General features: G+C 40.5%; 2 protein-coding genes across 2 annotated transcripts in view; both read right to left on the reverse strand.

The window, feature by feature from the left end:
* anxa14 (annexin A14) overlaps positions 1-2,204 on the reverse strand; it is an 8,691-nt gene extending 6,487 nt beyond the window's left edge. The window contains exons 1-2 of the mRNA XM_020597501.1: positions 2,172-2,204; positions 203-610 (exon numbers count right to left, since the gene is read on the reverse strand). Of these exons, the coding sequence (XP_020453157.1) occupies positions 203-610; positions 2,172-2,204 (441 nt within the window). The remainder of the gene's footprint in view (positions 1-202; positions 611-2,171) is intronic.
* The window catches only part of crybg2 (crystallin beta-gamma domain containing 2), a 33,810-nt gene continuing 12,923 nt past the window's right edge, over positions 1,322-22,208 (reverse strand). The window contains exons 5-24 of the mRNA XM_020597518.1: positions 18,441-19,599; positions 16,896-17,657; positions 12,583-12,630; positions 10,915-11,033; positions 9,401-9,590; positions 8,645-8,784; positions 8,343-8,469; positions 8,197-8,232; positions 7,924-8,063; positions 7,595-7,721; positions 5,999-6,153; positions 5,791-5,917; positions 5,659-5,691; positions 4,933-5,045; positions 4,591-4,720; positions 4,368-4,507; positions 3,984-4,107; positions 2,944-3,102; positions 2,698-2,857; positions 1,322-2,409 (exon numbers count right to left, since the gene is read on the reverse strand). Coding sequence (XP_020453174.1) covers positions 2,321-2,409; positions 2,698-2,857; positions 2,944-3,102; positions 3,984-4,107; positions 4,368-4,507; positions 4,591-4,720; positions 4,933-5,045; positions 5,659-5,691; positions 5,791-5,917; positions 5,999-6,153; positions 7,595-7,721; positions 7,924-8,063; positions 8,197-8,232; positions 8,343-8,469; positions 8,645-8,784; positions 9,401-9,590; positions 10,915-11,033; positions 12,583-12,630; positions 16,896-17,657; positions 18,441-19,599 — 4,078 coding nt within the window. The 3' untranslated portion in view covers positions 1,322-2,320. The remainder of the gene's footprint in view (positions 2,410-2,697; positions 2,858-2,943; positions 3,103-3,983; positions 4,108-4,367; positions 4,508-4,590; positions 4,721-4,932; positions 5,046-5,658; positions 5,692-5,790; positions 5,918-5,998; positions 6,154-7,594; positions 7,722-7,923; positions 8,064-8,196; positions 8,233-8,342; positions 8,470-8,644; positions 8,785-9,400; positions 9,591-10,914; positions 11,034-12,582; positions 12,631-16,895; positions 17,658-18,440; positions 19,600-22,208) is intronic.

The raw sequence follows: 22,208 nt of genomic DNA on the forward strand, positions 1-22,208 counted from the left end.
CACCCACACCCATCTGCCGCAGCTTCTCTCCCAATAGTGGAGGCTGGATGGGGTTAAAGGCACTGGGGAAATCAAAAAAAGTGACTCTCAATGTGCCCCCATCCAGATGTGACAAAACTCGCTGCAGCATGTAAATAACAGCGTCATCAACCCCCAAATGTGGCCGGTAGGCAAACTGCAGAGGATCAAGAGACGATCTCACCTGCGACTCAAGATGGACCAACACCAGCCTCTCCAGCACCTTCATCACATGCGATGTGAGAGCAATTGGACAATAGTCCCCAAAGCCCGATGGTACTGGTTTCTTGGGTACCGGAACCAAACAAGAAGTCTTCCAGAGAAGTGGCACCTTCTCCAGACTTAGGCTCAGGTTGTAGAGGTGTTGGAGAACAGAGGACAGCTGTCTGGCACACACCTTCAGCAACCTGGGGCTAATGCCATCTGGACCTGCCACCTTTGATTGATTTAACCTCTCCAACTGTCCTCTCACCTGGCCAGCTGTTACACTCAAACAAGATAAAGGGTGCTGGATGGGGGGATGGGTATCCCCAGTAGGGGGGCAAACTGACATCTGAGGGGCCGAGTTCACCACAAAAGGCAAAGAGGCGAACTGTGAGACACAACACGATAAGACTGAGAAAACAAACAAAAGTAATGTGCAAACAAAAAAAGGAATATGCAAATGTAGGCAATGGAAGCAGCTGCAAATTCATTTAAATTGCAGGCTAATGAGTCAGCAGCATCTGCGTTGAAGGCAAGGAGCTGCAGTTGGCGTGACGTCACCCACTCTAGGTCGGAACACCGCAATATACACTGATGTAAAACCTAAGAAGGCCTGAAACTCTCTAGCTGGAAGTATGAATCATACATCCGGTATAAAGAGGAGCAAAAAATAAACAAGAATGCTGCAGTCTTCCATTTTATATCTTTGTTGACTTAGTGACTTTGAGATGCATCATCTATAGACACACAGTACAAAACTACCCCGGCATTCACTCAGGAGTTCAAACAGGCAGTGAAACTCAATAGATGAAAATATGAATGGTTAAATGCAGGGGAGGGGAAATATCTGAAATAAATGACCACCCATTTAAGCAAAAACGACATCACAACTGATCAAGTAATCTATTGAACTGCAAACATGCACATCCAGAGAAGAAACATAAGGGATGAAGAGAGCTGAGGAGCGAGTAAAAGAAAAACATTCTGTAGTAAAGAGCAAAAAGTAATCATGATAAGTTTGCAGCAAGAAGGATTTAATTGAGTGGATATAGTTTTGTTTTTTTTAAAGCACTACAGAACAAAAATTGAACCCTTTGCGATCAATTACTCAGTTTTATTTTATTTAACAATGTTTATTTTGTATTCAATATTTTAAAACCATCCCATCTTACAGAACATTTGACCTTACATCTTTAACATTTAATATTTACATGGAGTTGATGCAGGTAACGTATAGTTTCATGTGACAATTGGACTTATAACAAAAATACAACAATTAATACAAGTACCTTGACAGAAGCTGGATACAAACCCAGTTCATTACACTACACAATGCAATGTGATATACTGTATAAAGAGCTGCAACATTTCCCACAGAACGCATATATACACCTTAAAAAAGCATATCATACACTTCTTGAAAACCACATTCACATTCCTTTGGTTTCATTCATCCTCTGCGTTTAGAGCACCGACATCCACTTGGTGCTCACTCTAGAAAAACAATGTAGAGGCAAACACAACTTGGGCTTTTCCATAAACAAAGTTAGAAAAGCTACTTCTACAGACAGGAAATTTACATGAGCCTGGAATCATACAACCAGGGAGATTCTAGTTTGAATACTCAAATTGTGAAAAAAGTCAACGTCAAAATCACGGAATATATCAAACAAGAACCAGGTCCTGTCCAAGCTGGGTCTGTATACATTAGTGCAGTACATCCTCAAAAATACATCTAATATTGCTATCCAACATGTGATGACGCCACTTGCTGCAGCGGGTCATGGCACTTAGAGTTTATTTGCTGTAGCCCTTGCATACATAATAGTCATTATTTGCCTTGGAGAAAACAAAATAATTTAATAACAAAAACTAACAAAAACTTTGCAAAGCACTAAAATGTCACATGCAGCTATTCAGGGCTTTTATCACTTACCTGTATTGCTTACTGTTTCAATTTTCCTAATAGTTCCATGGATCATGGAGTTAGAAAAAGATTATAGTCACCGAAATATATTACATAAGGCAGTGTTGAAAAGAGTTGGAAAGAGAAGCATCGCTGATGCACTGCTTAAGAAAGCTAAGGAAGAACCGGGTTTTATAGCAACTCTATCTCCCACTGCTGACTTGGCCTCTCCTTGTTCTCTGGCATTATCACCACATGGTCCTTGTCGTACGTTTTGCCACCTAAAGAAAAGGGAAAATCTTGTTGAAAAAGTTCAAGTCATCATGATAACATCACAATGATGATCTAGAGAAGCAAACATAAACAAGCTAGCAGAAATTGTTAGAACTCATTATTTTAGGAAATTCTTTTTAAGAGTCTCAAAAAGTGATATCAGTTAAACATGAGACACTATAAAATACCAGCCCTTACTTTAAAAGAGGGAACTTAACTTGCTCTTTCAACTTTGCATTCATATTTAAGAAATTGCCCAGTGGCTGTCTTTTGTTCTTCTTCTGCAATCTTCATACCTTTGACATCCAGAACCATGCCAGTGAAGGTAAGGCTAGTGATGAGGCCTGTCATCTGGGCTGCCCAGGTCTGGATAGGCTGCCGAGTCTCTGTCCACAAAACCACCTTGGCTGCTGGCTCAATGTTGCCCATCACCTGAAGACTCAAGGTCTGGGACAACTACAGAAGACACACACAGCACATGATCAGACCAGCTCAGGTGTTTGTTTGCTAAACCCTGCCAATGTTAGATCCTTTTGCATTACCTTGTTTTTGATCAAACCATCCTGATAGAACCAGATGTCATTCATTGGCTCCCCCTCAGGTGTCACCACTACACGTCCTGATTTCATCTCCTCCACACCGCCCTGGACGGACATGAAGTGACCTCTGTCTTTGTTCTTAATACGGAAAAAGTGGCGCCTCTGCAGGAGGTAAAAGACCCAAATATTTTGTTGTTACAGACAAAGATCAGTGGAGCCAGGTGTTTTGACCCGATGCAAATAAAACATTTTATGACTGAGCAGCCAAAGGGAAGGTTCTGGACCAGTGCAGAGCCAGTCATAGTCCAACCTTAGGGCAGAGACACAACAAGCTAACATGGAAGAACTAGCAGTGACAAAGGCCGACTGCTACATCACCTCAAGTCGGCTTTGCCTAGGCCAGACGGGTTGAAAAAGTAACACTTGAACACACCACACAATCTACAGCCAATGGCCAACTAGCATGTACTTTATGTGCCTGCATGACAGAAAAAACTCCACCACCAGCAGGTGGCGGTATCTCTATTTGCCTTTCAGAAAGGGAAGCTAGAAGAGCCAGAATACAGAAGTATAAGCTATAAATAAAGCACCTCTTGTTCAAAACAGCTGCTGTTTAAAGCTGGTTCTAATTGAGAATATGTCTGATATGAAGTTGCAAATGACACTGCCGTTCTCTGCCCTCGGCCAATGCCGACTGAACATGTCGCACCAGCTGAAAAGCCGCCGACAGGGGCCAACTACTGCCTTTATACAGTACACGTAATGCATTCTTTTCACAACAGTAGGGATTTATCCTACAACTACAATGAACAATCTACAGCTTTTCCTAATGTTAAAACTTGGTTCCAGCCCAAAGTAACAAGAAGCATTTACTCTTCAGCTTTTCAGTGCCAACTATTTCACTGCTACACAGTGTGTCCTGCAATAACTTTTCACTAATAACTGTTAGAATACATATTTAGCCTTTTTAGGTCGGTGTGTGTGTGTATATATATATAGGGTATGTCGCTAAAAGAAGTTGCTGAGATGACTTGTTGACAAACCTGTTTGATTGGGTATATTGAGCCAATAGTGTGTAGTGCGCTAAACTTTGGCCAGTTGGTGATTTCAATTGGTTCCAGTAGAAACTGGCGCCCCCTGTAGTTGCTGTGTTCACATATCACCCAACTGCAAAGAACGAGAGACAACATTAGACTGTGTTTTGTGGCTTGATGGTCACTTAAAGCAAGCAATTAGATATAGTTTAATTTGGATAACAGCTGATAATCGAGATGTTTTAATTATAGTTTTATCTTTAAACTCTCTCTCTGTAATAAAAAGCTGCCACACACAAGCAGAAACACAGACCCTACTACTCTCTGACATGCATCAATACAAATGTACCAAAAGCCCAAACAATCTCCTCGAGCACAGAGACACGTACTTACCAGCCGCTGTTGACTCTGACAGAGAGGATGTGGTTGTTGAAGCCCTCTTCAACCATGTTGAGGATCTCCGTCTCTATGGTGATTTCTCTGCCCTCCAGACACTCGAGGCCAAACAGAGAGATGGAGGGAACTGAGAACAACTAGACAAGGAGAGATGGAGGTTCAGAACAAGACAAAGGAGAGAATACAGAAGATTTCCAGCAAGTTATGAGCGCTTTCTCACCATTGGTACGACCTTGACCGAACGAACAGTGGAGCCAGGGAGGCATCCCATACTGGTTAAATTTGGATAGTCTCCTTCAGATAAGACGTAGACGTTCCCAGAGTACTGTTTACTCTCATAGAGTGCCCAGCTGAAACAGACATGCATTTGGTTTTATAGCTGATTTTGTATTTTAACCCTCCCTAATCTCATAACTATTTTTACTACTTCATCATATACTTTGTTGTTCAATCATCTACTAGTGGCCTTTTTCTACCTTAAATTCTTTGCTTTTCAGAAACTTGTGCCAATTATTTCTCCATCTCCTCTGCTATTTATAATGCTTAGGTGATGGTTCCTTACCTTCCCCTTGCCACTCTGCAGGAGTTGGTCAGTAATTTTTCTGACAGTGCTTCCTGGTTGTTGTCAAAGACGTGACACTCGCCCTGGAAGTCTGGCTCAGAGTATAGTAGTATCTGAAAAGAAAAGAGGTAAAGAAAAGGGAAGTGAGAGATTTGATTAACGCCTTTACAGCTTTCAAGCCTTTCATTCTTCTAATTATTTTTTATTTTTGTCTTAACTGGATGCAAATGTGCTACTACTGCTGCTCTGTCCCCATAAAGCTGTCAGAGGTAAAGTTTTGGCAACTAGTCTTCTGACTAAAGGTTTGTAACGTTTGCAGCATGTGTTCTTAGGTCTACTATTTAATATTTCACATGCAAGATTCAATAAAAAGGGCCAAATTGAGTACAAATGCCAGGATAAATATTGAGGGCACCGGTTTCATGGAGCATCCTGTGCAAAACACAGGGCCTTACTGTGCATCAGCGCCATATGAACCAAACTTTGCCAGATGTTTAACATTTGCTCTCTATGGTTTGACTGACACCAAGGAGAGCAAACAAAAAAAGTATTGTGGCCATACGATAGTTCATATGTCTCAATAAACCCTGCTTATGTTGCTGTTCAGTTGCTTCACATTTTCTCTGAACTCAGCAGCAAACCCCACACACTAAATATAATATATATACTATTTATTAGTGAAGTGTATAACAGGCAAAACTAAGAATGTCAAGACACTATATTCACCTCATTCCTGGTCCTTGAGCTGTCACCCGGCGCCTAAAAACACCACAAAGATGTGAGTAACATTACAGCCACCGGTTCACTCATCAAATCTCACTCATATGTTTGTGTCCCTCTCTTCAAAGCGGCCCTCACCAGTAGGATGGGCTGCACTGAGCAGATGCGATCATCCAGAGAGCCCCAGTCAGCACAGTTATTATAGAAACCCTTCTCTAAGATGTACTGCTTCCCGGAGAAGTCCACATGAGAGTAGGCCACCCATCTGGGGAAAAGGAACAATTACCTGATTACTGCATTACAGTACCACTTAAACTGTTGATAAATGTAGTATCCATCAACTTACGCGCCACTGACTACTTGAATGGAGCGTGTGGAGGTTTTGTACCCAAACGCCTCAACATCAGGAATGGCCTCTGTCACCTCAAAGGGGTTGTCCTCTGCTATACCCTCCTGTTCTTCTGTCTGTTCAAACATCACTATCAACGGGTCTGTCAGGTCCTGGAGAACAGCAAGAAAATGGGCTCAGCTGTCAATATTAAGGGGAGGAGTAGTATGGGGACTCTTGTTAACCTTAGACAGCTGGAATTTAAACAACTGTTTCAGATAACTCCAAAAATGACAGTGGCAATTACTTGGGAGATGGGAAACATGTTCTGTTTGAAAGCAAGCATAGCAGAAACTAGAAAAAAAGCATTTTCCCCTTGAAATTGTGACTACATTTATATAAATATTATTATATATGCAAGCCAAAATGTACACATAAATCAGGTGCCTTCTTGAGGAAAGTTTCCACTGTGTTCAAGTAAATTCTGTCATTACTACCAGATGCCACTGCCTTTTCCTTACTGTTTTGTGAATATGTTTCTACTCTACACTGTTAAAATAGTCTTGAGCAAATAATGTGCAGAATGACAGTTTCAAACAATCAAACCTGTGGCACTTGGTATTGTGATTACAAAGGAAGTTTATCAGAGTGGAGCGCACAGTGTTTTAGATAGGCCTTTGATGATGTATGCCACAGAGCTAGGCCATTAAAGTAACAACAGTAATGTATGCAAGCACGCTAAATAAAACTAGGGATAAGGCTTGTCATTTTCTATATTTTAAATACACCCCATACAGAGACTAAAACAAACAGTGATTTGCTTGTACCCACTGTTAATGTCTGTCAATCTGTCAGCCCTGGATTATCTTACTCGTCTGTGCATTAGACCTCTATTGTTGCTCAAAATAAATAAACATTTAATAGAAACACCATACTGTACTGGGTGACGTTTCCTCATTATGAAACTTAAGACTGTGATGTTTGCTAAAACTGTTGCCCCAAAGGCTCCGAACAGCCTTAAATTTGCATCTGAAGTAAACACAAGTCAAGAGCACAAGATAATAAATATTCAGTTCTGATGTTTTGTAAAGAAGAAATGTGTCACCCAGTGTAGTGGTGTGTTTCCCTGATGCATTTATAAATCATATTTGAACAACACGGAGGAGGTCCGTGGCACAGATGAGAAAGCTAATCCAGAATTGACAGACTGATAGACATTAACAGTGAGTAGAGGCAATTCATTGTTAGTTTTAGTCTCTCTATGGGGACGTGTTTAAAATACTGTTAAAACAGAAAATGACCAGCTTGATCCTTTAAGTAACAAAGAGATCAGACTGGTGCCATGCAGTTGCTACCGTACAGGTTCACCAACAGAGGTATGACCAAAAATTACTGATGCACATAAGCAAAGTCAAGTCATCACCCACAATGTTTCTAATTCACCCTCCACCCTTTTTATAAAAACAACCTCCAGGCCAGTGAAGTTGCAGTTTGCTCACACTGGGAGCCACACCTTCCTTTTGACTAACGGAGGATTTGCAGTAAAAACATACAAATTATTTATCATTAACAAATATTATTTGATGCGAAATAATCCTTATGAGGGCAACTTACTGCTCGTATCACCCTAACGGAGCGCAGCTCAGCATCACAGCCTCCCCACACCCTCCAGTCGTGGTACTCGCCCTCCTCCAGTAGGTACTGGTGGCCTCGGAAGGCTTCCTTCTCGTAGCCCACCCAGCTGCAGTAAGAGAAGCATGCAAAGAGTTGAAAAGCACTCTTATTTGATCCCGGTCCAACTATTTTAAGCTGGGAGATGTTAGTGATTGGCTTTCTGCCTCATGTACTACCCCCCACTCGAACTGTGTAGCAGTAGTATTTAACCAAGCTCATTAATGATCGTCAAGGTTCAGTGAAAACAAACATTACAAAGCAACACTCACATTCCTCCCTGTACTTTAAGGGAGCCAACACTGTACATAAAGACAGGATGCTGCCTGTCTGTTCGGGTCATGAAGTCTCTCATGTTAGTGGTTATGGTCCTCGATTTACCAGTGAAGTACGCCTTCTCATAGATCACCATCTGGAGACAAGTGGTAATTAAATTACAGTCATGATGCACTGAAACTACACATCACTGCTTCTAGATAAGCAACTGTAGTGTGAGTAAAGTACAATATTGCTTTGATTTAGCAACAGTGAGTGTACTTTCTTACCTTTGGTTCACTCATATTCTCTACTCTCGGTTCACCCTGTGTGAGAACGGAAACACGTTCACTTACTGCAAACACTCAGGGGATGTACTTGTATACAGAAGTAGTAAAGAAAAGAGCTTGTAAGTACTTCTAACAACGCAACATACTATTTTGAGTGGATGTACTGATCCCACATAAGGCTGCTCCACTCCCCAGGCTGCAGGGTTGGAGTATCCTCCAACCTCCAAGATACGTGGGACACCCTGGAAGAAGGGCTGCGCAAAAACAAGCCATCTGAGGAACAGAGAATACGATGGGAGTGAAAACAGTGAAAGAAACTTAATTCTGATCTGTTGAATAATCTACAGCTCAAATCAGATTAAATAAAACACTAATGACAGGATTTTAATGTGAGAAAAATTCAGTTTTTACAAAATAATATTGATGCGTGCATGTTCTCAGAACTCACAGTCCGGCATTGACGATGATGGACTTTGCTTTGACAGGGAAGCCAAAAATCCTGGCATCCTCAGAAGTGTCTCTGAAGATGACTTTCTTCCCCTCTGCATTTTCCTCTGGGAAAAGACAGATTTCTGGGACACTATAATCCTGAGTGAGGACAGAGAGCATCCATTAATGTCATGAAATTAAGGAAGTACATTGTAATGTTGCAGCCTGGAGGGAACTGTGAAAACATGTTCAGTAATTGCATCACTAAACATAAGTAGAGACAAAACATATCTCAGAGATGAAAAAAGGGTTTTCTCAACAAAATTCAGCTGCAGTAAAACAGATGACTAAAACCTGCAATATTAAGCTCTTAAAATAGAAACAAACATTTTAAGATGATCAAGAGAAGATGAAACCTCAAATAAAAAAAAAATGCAGACTGAAGAGCTTACAAAATGCCAGTATTCTCCAGTAAAGTTTTGTTGACTGATGAAAAACAACAATAAAAATCTAGGGAAAAATTTCAATGAAAAGAGTTTCATACCAAACAATAGTAACTTGGTCATTTTTTAGTTTATACAAAAAGCCACTCCTTAAAATATGACATCACATTCCAACATGTGTTTACACCCATTTTGACACTAGGTGACACCACTGAGTCAAGAAGCAGGCAGTCACTGAAAAGCATTGTACATTATCACTTCTTAGTTTAGGGTGTGTGCCAACTATTTTTGACACCAATCAAGTACAAGAGAGTGAGCGGTGCTTCTCGTACCCTGACAGTTCTTCGTAAAGAACCGATGATGAACCTCCCGGCTGGCTTGCTCTCTGTCTGCTCATCACCGTCCTCCTGTCTATTCTGCAGCTGCCCCTCTGGAGGGTTGAAGGGGTAGGTGAGCTCTATATCTCCCTCATCCAGGGCAATCTTTTCCCCTTTGAAGTTTGGTTTCTCATACAGCACCCATCTGTAAAAGAGGGGGAAGAAGGGGCCCAAGGTTAAACATTTCTACTCTGAAATATAGCGGGGTAGGAGTAGAAAGCAGCATTACATGAAAACACTCAAGTACAATTAATTGTATTTAAGCCCAATACTTGAGTAAATATACATTATGTCACTGTGGGTGCTGCTTAAGCAAGATAAATGTTTAATAAACAGAAACTGGATTTAAATTCAGGGTTAATGGGATACAAACACCACTTTAATAGAACACTTTAAATGTAGTCAATGGGGAAGTGTGTCCAAAACATTTGAGCTGTAGCATCGCCTCTGGTTTGTGTAGAGTGTGATCCACAGGATTATTACGTCACTGTAAGACGCCATACAAGGACTAGCCTGGGGTATGCACAGGCCACAGCATTACCACCAGGGTTATCCCAGGTTCAAACTGTTGGCTGCGTCTGATTAAACATTCCACATCTGAGGCAAGTGTGTGTTTAAGCTTGCATGTGGGTGTGTTAACTGGAGGTATCTGTATGGACACAGTGCATCAATAGCAGTTTTGTTTTGACAGTACATGTTATAATTACTGAGAGGTACTATATACTACAGCAAGACTGAAATGGCAAAAACAATCTGCAGAAAGTGACGAGCAAGGAAAACTAAAGTTTGATCCTGGTCCCAGCTGCTATTTTTTCATGACAGTGGTATCTTGGGACACATATGAAGCAGGCTTATTTAGTAGATCAGCTGGTAATGGTAACATTTACTCTAGACAATGTGTGTGTATTCCCTATTAAATACTGATTCTAAGCAGGTTTTTATAGTTTGTTGTATGTTCACAAAAGAATGTGACAAAATAAAATATACTTAAAACAGATCAGGATACAAACTGAAACTGATTTGAATGCGTCTTAAATCTAAATGATTTTTTTCAATTCTACCAGGGGTTTTTGCCTCACCTGGTCCATAGCTTTGGCAGCTAACATTAGGGAACTGTAGCTTTTTATTGCTTTGCAACTCACACTGCTAAGTCAGTTCACACTTTGTGACTCTCCTCCACTTGCTACTGTTAGTAGGTTTAACATTATCCTGTATTTGTCACCTGTGGCTGGCATTCAGAAAAAAACAAAGTGTAATTTGAAATGTTCGGAAAAACCTTCATGAAATAACAGCCAAAAAGTTCACTTGGACAAGTAGTGTATAACATACCTACTGTATGCAATTAATATTTTATCTTGAATAAAACAAAGCTAAAGCTAAAGACTCCATACCCAGTAGTGTTTTAGGGACAACTTGGTCTAAAGCGCATGTGTAAATATGACCAGGGTGTGTGGAGTTAAACCACTCACCCTCCTCTGATGACCCTAATAGAGATGGTTTCCTGCAGCTCCCAGGGTGTAGCATCAATGATATCACTTCGCACTTCTATCCTTTGGCCGCACATCCCGGGTCGGTCAAAAATATACATCTAGAGAAAACACGGGCAGATGTAAGAACAGATAATAATAGAAATCCATTATTTTGCTCATTTCAGCACAGTGGATGTTTGTGAAAACCGGCTGCTCCCTCAGCAGCACTTGTTCTTTGAGCAAAGGATAATCAGCTTTAAAGCTCTAGAAATTCCATCATTTCTCAAATAAAATATGGTAATCAGAAAGTCAAATTTAATATTAGAAGTCATTTAGTTGGAAACTGAAAATGATAAAAATGGTAGGATGAATAATATTACAATAATGACAGAATTACTGCAGGCAAGAGCTCAACCTGCTGAAGAATTCTAAATTAAAGAATGGAGCCAATATCATCTAAAGACATTATCTTAATTCCATATCATTCACGAATCTTAAATTTCATTCATGCCCCTTTAAGAATATTATTAGCACTTGAAACATTAAATACAGTAGGTGACTGAAACTTTGCAGAAATAAAAGGAAAACATATTCAAAATGTGGATCAATAATAATCACACTCCCATATGAAAACAACAACACCCTTCCTCTAGGAAGTTCAGTGTTACTTGATCAAGTCTGATTCTGAGTGCACCAGCATCTTAAAAAATCCTGCTCATATCTATAATACAGACATGTTCTCATCCATCTAGGCATGAGGACCTGAAGCACAGAAGAGTACCCAGAGGTTTAACCTCGATGCTCTTCAGCTGCATGCAGGAGCAGGCCTGATATAAAAAAAAAAAACAGTAATAAAAAATTTAACCAGCCAGGATCAGGGAAAAGCATGTAGCCTCTTGGCACCAGTCAGTTCAAAGATGTTATCCACCAGGTTTTTGATTATCTAGTGCAGGACAAAAGGTTTAACCAGTCTGCTACTTCTACTGAAAAAAGGTTATGAAATGGCAGGTATGCAAGAAAAAAAAAGTCTCAAACTTCTTTATTGTCATGCAATGTTAGTTTTATGCCAACATAAACTACTGTACAGTTACATTTGTGAGACACTGAGGTGGTTTGCATAAAATGACAATGCCATCTGATGTTAATCAGGTGTAATGTTTACCTTCATCATTTTAGATTTAATGTGTTGGCATGCTAACATTTGGCAACTAGCACTAAACTTCCACCTCAGAATTATATAAATGGGGTTAGTGTTGCAGGTGTTTAATCATAAACCAAAGTATTGTATGAATAAAAATTTGGACCCTGGTCACTGGGATTTATCCCCCGGGGATCATGGATGTTTGTACTAAATGTGATTATATCCTGGACCAAAGTGAGCCAACAAACACTGTCATTCTTGAAGCCATGCTGCCAACACAGCTCAACATGCACATGGCTCAGAGAACACCAGAAGGGCCTGGGAAAATTAATCTGGGTCCTGTTTCTGTTCTCCTAAAATGAATGTGCTCTTTCTGTGCCTGAGATCCAACCAGTGTTACAGTAAATTCCACAGCAACACAGCCGTGACGATAATGATATTACTTCCTGGGTTCGGGTTAAAAATTAATCTGTGAAAGAAGCTTTGTGAATTTTGTAAACAAGAGTGCGTTTTGTGTCGAGACTCACCTTTCCAGGACGAGGATTGAGCTTCCCATGTTTCTTCTCTTTAGTGAGCTAAGGATAAAGAAAAAAAAATTAGCAAACTAACACATATGGTATTTCAAAGCATTTTATTTTCATTTCCTATATCTGGATGAAATGTATTTATATGGTAAAGATCAAGATAAAAGCAGCCTCCATTACAGTTGCCATACAGTTCCCTCATTCCTCTCTAACCTGTTGCTTTCCAGTACTACCCCCACTGATAACAGCAGTTCACATCTGTTCTGAAAAGTAGAGAACTCCAATGTACCCAGCTAATAATGAATGAACTCATTGTCGAGTACTGTATATTTTAGGGTGTGGTTGGTATGCTGGTGTAATTTTGGCATGCTTAATTGTGCATTTTGGAATGTGGTAGCAGGTTACCACCATGCAACTTGTATATACATCGGCCAGAGAGAGGAGTGTGTGTGTGTTTGGTATCACTTGTCCTTTACTCTCTGGGAGCCCTGTAGGAAACAGGACACCATCTAGATCATGTTGCCAACCAAAGGGGACCTACTTTTGAAGCTAATACTTCTACTGTTCTCATTAGCATCCTTCCCTGCCTCAATTTAATTTTGAAAGAAGGTTCAATCAGATGTATTTAACAAAAAAGCCAATATCAGCCGGACCTTTCTAAACAGCAGCATTAAATGTTTGCAGTGAAAGTTAACCAAGAAGTTAACTGGCCCTGTGGTGCCTTTTCAGCACTGGGCTAGTAAATAAAAGAGTGACTCATTACTGTTCATAAACATACCATACAACCAAAAAACCCCACCCACACACACACACACACACACACACTCACACACTCACACTATTTCTCACCATAGGGCCACAAAAATCTTGAGCTTCCTTCCATTTCTAAATTTCCTACAATTGTTCTTGCACTGCATGCTCTAATGGAACCATGGGTGGAACTATTTCTACAGAACAATGGCGTTATAAGACATGCTGTCACGTTGCATAATCACCAAACTCTTACATTCCTTCAGATTTACATGGTATTGCAACCTGTATGACTATGACACCTGAGTCTGGGTCACAGGTCTTCTACAGTACACCTCAGCCCTTAGCAGCTGTGAAAATAGAACAGTACTGCACTGAAATCACAGGTACAGTCCCAAACAGCCTGCTATGAAACATTAAATACAAAGCAGAAATATAAATGCAACAGTCCAGCATTGATAAATGTTCACAGGGTATGTTCTGCACCTTGCTAAAGTAATTATGGTTTATTGAAAATTGAGCAAGTAAATGATGTTGTGTGACATGATGTTTGTACGTTATGTTGCCATCCAAAGAAAACCATATCCAAATGCTTTCTGGAGCCAATGTAAACTCACTTTCCCCATCCATTCCCTTCCCTCCAGCTGCCTGAGCACAAGATCTGCTCTCCCATTCAATTAGTTAATAGAGATGGAATGTGCAGTTTCAGCAAGTCACATATAAAAAACAAAACAAAACAAAACAAAACAAAACAAAACAAAACAAAACAAAACAAAACAAAACAAAACAAAACAAAACAAAACAAAACAAAACAAAACAAAACAAAACAAAACAAAACAAAACAAAACAAAACAAAACAAAACAAAACAAAACAAAACAAAACAAAACAAAACAAAACAAAACAAAACATGTGATACATATAACAGATGCAAAAAGCAAACAAAAACTCCTAGAAGGGGAAAGAATAATCACTTTGTCACCTTCTCTTCTGACCCTCCCACCTGCTCATCTGTCACTGTCAGTTCCATTTCATCAAATATCAAGCAAACACAGCAAGAAATGTGAGAATAAACACAAAGGATGAGGTGCGGTCTAGTCTCTGCAGGAACAGACAGATAGCTGGGATGGGTGGGGAGCCGTGCCGAGACTTCACAAAAAAGAAGAAGAAAGTGTGCCGAAAGGATTAAACTACTGAGGGGCTTTCACTCCCACCTGCTGAGAAAGTGTCACTGATGCATGAAGGAGTGCGGAGCAGGGTAATCCTATTAAAACTTTGACAAACAGACACACACCAGTCCTGTGCCGTGCTCAAAAATCCATTAAAAGTGTGTTTGTATTCAAGGGTCCCTGCTTTGTTTTTACAACACCTGATCCATTTATACATTCATTTTCTATTTCCTCTTTTAGTTGACAGAAGCAAAGCAGGACAAAGCTATAAAGTACATCCTTGTTAATACCCGTGTCACAGCGAGATGCTAACACGCTACTTCTGCTGATGAAAGCTCGTCATTGCCTGGTACATATAATACTACAGAAACTAATTTCTGCATTTTTCAGTTGCATTTATTTCAGATACTAAGTTTGTGGAAGTTTCTACTCAATGTAATAATCTCTGTAATGGCACAGCATTAGCATCATAATCACTGGTAAAAAGTTAGAGCCTTCTCAGATCAACTAACTCTTTTATAGATGTAATTAAAGGCAAAGATGCAGCTTTAGGTGTTTGCAGCACAGGTGGGATCATTTTACTGCTGCAAATTCTTGACAGAACAGGTTCAAACTCCTTGTGTTTGACAAAACTCTACTGCAGGCCCAAACCCCCTCATGTGAACCTTGTGTCAGCCTTAGTCAGTTAGTAACGTCAGCTGTGGTGCTATGTTTGGTAACCCATCATGTGCTGTAACAACACTCATAATGGTTAATTGTACTGGTTAGTACACGATTGTCAAATTCCGTAAAAGGTTTTATAGCTTCTTTGCAGCTGTAGAAAACAGAACAACTGATAACTGCTAATAGAAAGACAGGGAAGTGAGAGAGAAGGTGTGTGCACATGCATGTGTGAGCAGAGGCTCTCTTTCTTGCCAAGGAAAATCATCTTATTACATGTCCTAATATGTTAAGCTCTTCACATACGCACATGGACGCTTGCATGGAATAATACTTTCCCTGAGCTCAAGTCTGGACAGACGGTCTTTTCTGTCTGATTCTGTGATGCTCAGTGGGAACAGCATTTACCTGGTAGGGATTAATTTGATTTGATTTGATTTATTTATTCTTTCAAGCATGTAAAGACAGTTGATATATCAACACACATAATTTTACACATATCCAACAAATGCTAATCCAATATCAATTTGCTTATACCTAGTACATGCTTGAATGGAGTAGGAAGAAGTCAGACTTATCCAGTCCTACCCTATGACATCATCTTACCATCATTGGTTTGCAAGCAGTATCTCTACATAAATAATTCTCTTGTAGATCAGGTTTTTTCGCTTGGACTATACTTCCAAATGCTCCATTTTATCCGTTATGACTATTAGACTCTCACAAGTTTTGTAGACATCATCCCTTGTTTCCTTGGTTTGTATTTTCTGTTCACCCATGGCTGCTTTAATCACATCCACATCTTGCTGGGTAAACTGCAAACTCGCTTTTATCTCCTGTATTTCTCTGGTCATGTCGTCGAGTCTCTTATTTGTCTCCATAAGTAGTTGCACAAAACCTTTGAAGTTGTCTTGTTGTTGGCTCAACAGTGCGGTGTACATCTGCTTCTGCTGACTCAACATCTCTGTTACTTGCGCTGCTGAAATATAAACCTCTTCTGCCTAAACATTCTCGTTCGCTTCTGATTTATTAGCTCTTTTCCCTCTTGGAGGCATTTTAATAGTTGTAGAATTTGTTCAAAGACTTGAAAATGTAGAAGATGTGAAAAATCGTAGAACAGACAAGAGGAGCAGTAAACGTCTGCTCTCCCTTGCAACCCGGAAGGTATTCTAACACTACACACTGTCATTTTTTGGTAATGCATAGCTACTGACAGTCTGTGTTACTGAACCCATTAACAGCCACTTTCATTCTAAGGACCGATGGTGGTTTACAAATGTTTGAGTCATACTGTGCATATATGCTTTAGTAGTATGTGAAGGTATATATACACCCACGGAGAGAGGCTGTGAGCAACACACATAAGTAAACACAGATTGTACAAAAGACTTATGTACAGTATAAAATGTTAACACAAATGTGGCTGCCATTTCAAGCCTGACATAACCTTTCACTGACGACAAACTATACCATGTACAACCAAAACTGGAGGCTTCAAAAGCTCGGATAAAAATTCCCACTTACCCATATTGTAGTTATCAATAATAACTGCTTTTCTACAGGATTTCTTACACTTACCTTTGCCTTGGAGTACAAGAAAAATATTTTCTCTGAACGGACGCCTGCTCTAGATAAATTTGTTCTACACCCTATTCACCAAAAGGTAAAACCACAAGAAACCTTATAAATTTGAATATGCCCATTTTCTTGCCCAGATACAAAATAATAGCCATACTCACATAAGCATCAGGGAAGGCTCGGTATTTCAATGCTAAGCTCCTGTCAGGCTCAGCTTTTGGGCTCTGGAACTGAGCTCCACCAGGCACGTTGTTGAACAGTGAAGTCTGCTGGACACCGGCGGTACCCTCGCTACTGAAACTCCTCTGCAACATGGATTTGCCAAGTACCCCGGTACCTAGTCCTGTCCCCTGTGCCTGGCCAAATATAGATGGGGAGGAGTCTGTGGTGGTGAACGACCTGTGGAGGTCTATGGAGCCTGTGGGGCTCAAGAGACGAGTGGAACTGCTGCTGGTGGGTGGTGTGCTAATGTTAAATGGTGGAGGCCTGCTCATACGAGTGTTGAGGTCTTCAGCTCCAGTCAAGGAGCTTGACGAGGAGGATGAGGAGTTTACTAGTAAGGAGATACGCTCAAGGCGGGACCCTGCTGGGTCTGTCCCGGTGCTGAGTTCATTGAGCTCCTTCATTCCTCCACTGATGTGATCTTTTGAAGGCTGTACATCAGGCAGCGAGCTAGTACGGAAGAGTGAGTGATGGGTTTTTCCATTTTCCGGTGTCAGATCAATGGATGATGACCTGTAGCTTCGAAAGATGACACTGTTGTCTAGGCGAGAGCCTGTGCTGGAAGATGGAAGTACTCCATTCCCGTTCAGCACCGGGTGCTCAGTGGAAGAGTCAGCAGATGTTCCCATTACAATACTGTTGATAGCAGATGCTCTCAGGGGCAAGTTCGGGCCTTTTGCTCCAGACTGCTGCTGCTGGTCCTGCAGGTGGTTTGAGCACATGCGATAAGTAGAGCAATAAGTTCATTTGGTTCACTCAAGTTAGAAAAAGCCGTTCTCATGTATGTATAAATGGTATCTATCCATGGAAATTGTTTTCCTTTTATTAGCCCCAGGCTTTCAGTTATCCATCTTAGACTACAACAACAAAACAGAGGTGAGACCTGTGGGGATGACAGCTTTGAAAAATTTAAATAGTATTAACATCTCTTTTCAGACTCAGCAGCAAAGTTTCCTTCCAAATTTTTTTCATGACTAATTTAATTTTCCCCCATTTAATTTGGTGAATACTGGCAAATTTAACTGAACTGAAATCCGCTATAAAAAAATGTGAACTCATGTTTCTTGTCATTGGTTAAAAAGTCACATGCTTCAAATTTCAGTCAAGTGTAAAAGCTTTTTCGCAATATTTGACCTTTTCTTAATTCTACTACAGTTTTTTTTTTATTGTCAGGTAGAAAAGGCACATAAAACTGGCAGATGAAATGTTCTCCCACAGCAGCATGAATGAGAATATACCGTTTGATTGTTTTGATGAACCTTTAAAGAGCAATCAAACTAAACTTGGCACAATAATAATTTATATTAAGTCCTGAAGTCCTGAGCCTAAATGTTGATTTTCCTGCTCCACAGGTCAAATTTCACAGCTGTTTTTAGAGTCATGTAATTAATTCACATTACAGGGATTTTAAAAATGCATAGTTTAATTTACTGAAACATGGTTAATTAAAAACAACTTACTGAATTTCAGTCAGTGTACTTTACCTGCAGATTCTGCTTCATCATTTCTGTTGGTGAACGAATGTCTCTGGGGGAGCTCCTCTTCAGGCCCAGGTCAGCAGGCAGGGTGTAAAATCCATTGAGGGAATCAGCAGGGGTGCTTGTGGCTTCAGTCTTCTTTGTTGCGCTGGTTGTGGGGGCAATGATGTCAGAGGAGACAAAGCTGGGAGCATCTTCAACAATGGGAGGCAGGGAATTGAGGAGCAGAGGAGGTAGACGTGGGCCCATGCTCCTGGGCCTCATCGGAGGTCCCATGCTCTTCAGGGTATCCACCAGGTTTTCCATTTCAAACTGGCTGGAGGAGTCTGCATCGGGAGACTCAGGGGGGGTGGAGGGGGGAGCAGGAGGGTCAGAGTCCAGCTCCACAAATGTGGCCTTAAACACTCCAGTAAATTGAGATGCCTCGTCGTCGTCGTCGTCTTCCGTGAAACCGTCTATGTGGCTGCTTTGAACTGCTGAGGAGAAACTGGACTCGGGGAGCTGCTGTGAGTCCAGGCGTGACTTTATCCTCTGAGACTCTGTCTCTCCCTCTCTTTCACCTGCAGGTGCAACAGACTCCTCCTGCTCCACTAAACCCCTCCTCCACTCATCTTTCGGTTCTCCCACTGGATCCCTCTCATGGCTCAGAGAAACTTCGGTCCTGTCATTCAGCCTGTTGCCAAGGGTAATATGGTTCTCAGGAAAAGGGGAGGAGGAAAAAAACATGTCGCTCTGGTATTTGTATGCTGTAGCTTCTGGGAAAGCATAAGAGGAGGTGGTACTGGAATAGGTGTCAGACTTGCTATAACTCGGAGAGTCAGAAAAAGAGGTATCCTCTGGTTTATACTGAGAAACTCCATAAAATCTATTTTTCCATTTGTTCTCTGGGTCAAAATCCGTTCCATTCGATGCAGTCACAGTGGTGCTTGTTTTGCTGAAGTCCACTGTATCCTGGCTGATACTAGTGGTATCAGTTGTACTAATTAGAGATACTTTATGGATCCGATGCTTTGAGTCTTCCTCTTTAACAGGAGACAAGTTCCTCTTGGACAGTTTAGTGCTCAGGCTGCTGTAGCCTGAATTCATTTTGTAAACTAATTCCTGGCTGGCTTTTGTCTGCTGACTTTCTGAGGCAGCCGGGGGGTTCCGTGAAGGTGCCAGTGACCTGGACAAACACAGAAAGAAAGAACAGACAAAGATGACAAAAACAGAAATGACAAAAACAAGAGTCTGATCCATAATGGTAACCAGTCCACAGTGCGCTGCAGTGCCTCCAGGATGTGGTGACCATGTAATGACAACAATGCAAATTAAACAAGGCTACTTTGGATATCTGGACTTGACTCACTTCTTATCCTCATTTCTGGCATATACTTGTTTTAAAAAAAATTTGAACGTGATCATAAAAACTGGATAAGGGAAGAACAGTATGCAAATTCATTTAAATACAGTAACATTTTCAGCTAGGCTCACGCCAGCAACGATCTTGTGCTGGGAGGATCATGTCCACATCCACAAAACATTGTCAGCTGACAATTAAAAGCTACTCAAAATCAACACTTCTCCATTTACTGAGTAAACTCTTTGGCACAGTGCTGTGTGTGCTTTCTTTTTCTGTGCAGAACTCATTCAACACAGCCTTCAAAATGTAAGAGTGACTCCAGATGATAATAATACTACTACCACCAGAGGGTATTCAAAGGTCATGCCTCAGTGAATTACTTACTGTAACAATATTATGAAAAGAAAAATGACACTTAAAGGTCACAGTGTGCTGTGATTATGGGGATAATACTAATGCAAATATGTACCACACATAAGATCCTAAAAACCTGCACAGACTAAAACAGACTTAACACCAAAGGTAGGTTTTTCTGAAGACAACTTTGTTTAAATGTTCCTTCACACGTTCTGCTGACAGAAGGTGATTTTACAGCCGAAGGAATTCTTTACAAGCTTGTCATTCCACTTGCTTGTCAGGTAAGCTGTCAGACAACTGCTAGAAGGGGAAGCAAAGGACAAAGCTCAGTGTCTGAAGTCTGACTAAAGACCTTCAAGTAGCTCAGGTGGCTTCAAATCTACCAGAAGCATTTGCACACACCTGTCTTTTTCAAATTTAGATAAAGCAAGAGGAAAAACATCAATGAGTGAAAACAAACAAACAAAAAAAAAACTATATTACTCCTGATGACTGCATTACAGAGGAAGCCTGTAAAACAGGTGGAGCTGCCTTCCAATGAACATCACCATGTCTCTTCACCAGAAAATGAGGTCACAACTAGTGTGTTGGCAGGTTATGAGGAGAAAGTGTCTTTTTAAATTAAGACTGATGTTTCATTTTTTAATTCTAACACAAAACACAGGATGTTAAAAGGACAGGACATGGAAGACAGAACAATGTATACGAGTGTGAGGGTATGTTGTGATTGTCATTTCAGAAGCGCACACACAGTGTGGGAAGACTCGCGGTAATAAAAACAACCCCCTTCTTTCTTACACTACTTGGTATGATGTAACCAGTGTATTTCAGTTCCCCAGCTTTACTCGACCTGAACATACTGTAGCTCTACAAAAATCAGCTATTTTTTCCACCAAAGCAAGCAACTGTTTTGCATGTAAACAAGCCTTGTACTGCATGAATAATGCATGAACAACTGATGCACCATCTCAGTTTCTCATGATCTCATCTCTTATTTGTGTGTCAGTAGTATTTAATCCATCAGCCAGCATCTTCAGCTAAAGACACTGCTGCCATCTGGTGTTTTAAAAAAAATATATACTGTATACAGTGCACCACAATCACCAAATCATCTGCTATACCTGACTAAAGCATTTAAGTCATTTAAGACCAAATGCACCATTACTGTGACAACTAGATACACAACAATTTATGTTATAAATACTGGATATTTATATAAGAATTCTCATATGTCCTTTTGTTGTGAATGCAACAAGCATACTGAAGCTTTTCTCTGACGTGCACTAGATTAAGATTTGTGCTTTGTTGCCATTGGCTTTGTTCACTGTGGCTTCTGCAGTAAATATGCACCCGTCACATCATGTGCAAGAAGTTTCCAAAGAAATCTGGTCTTCTTGAGAATTCTCGCTTTTATCCTCTCGGGGCAAAAAAGGAAGTCATGCAACTGCTGACGCTTTCAACACAGACCGAACTATAGTAAGAGCCACTCAAGAAAACACATGCTAGTGCACAACAATAGATGGGAGAAGCTGTAAGCAAGAACATAAATGTGTTAATGCCAGAATAGATCTTGATCTTTTTAGTAAGGAGATTTGTTGTAAAAGTTTTAAACCATTTAGAAGAACAATAACACATAACTAATCACTATTTTTATGGTCAATTAGTAATTTTTAGAATTAACTGATCTGAGAAGCTGCCACCTGAAACCATTTGACATTTCCTTGACAAATGACTAACAATTATTAGATTATCAAAATTTTACCAACTGGTTTTCTTTTGATAGACAATTGCAAATTAACTGTTTTAATACTGCATGTATGCGAGTTCTGAGGTGTGCCACTGCTCCCATGATGCTCCGGGAATAAACGTGAGTTTGATAAAGACTTCACAGTGGGACCATAAACCAATCTGGCAGCCCCTGTGATGCATTCTTAAATATCACAGCCATGTATTGAGTCCCCAAACATTCTGAACATGCATAAACCTGAATGCTAATGCAGGAAGAGGCTTGAGAGATGAAGACAGGTAAAGTTGCTGAGAAGCAGGCAGTACTGTAACATCACAGACTCTGTAAT

Source organism: Monopterus albus, unplaced genomic scaffold (assembly GCF_001952655.1).
Source record: "Monopterus albus unplaced genomic scaffold, M_albus_1.0 scaffold34.1, whole genome shotgun sequence".
Classification (NCBI taxonomy): Eukaryota; Metazoa; Chordata; class Actinopteri; order Synbranchiformes; family Synbranchidae; genus Monopterus; species Monopterus albus.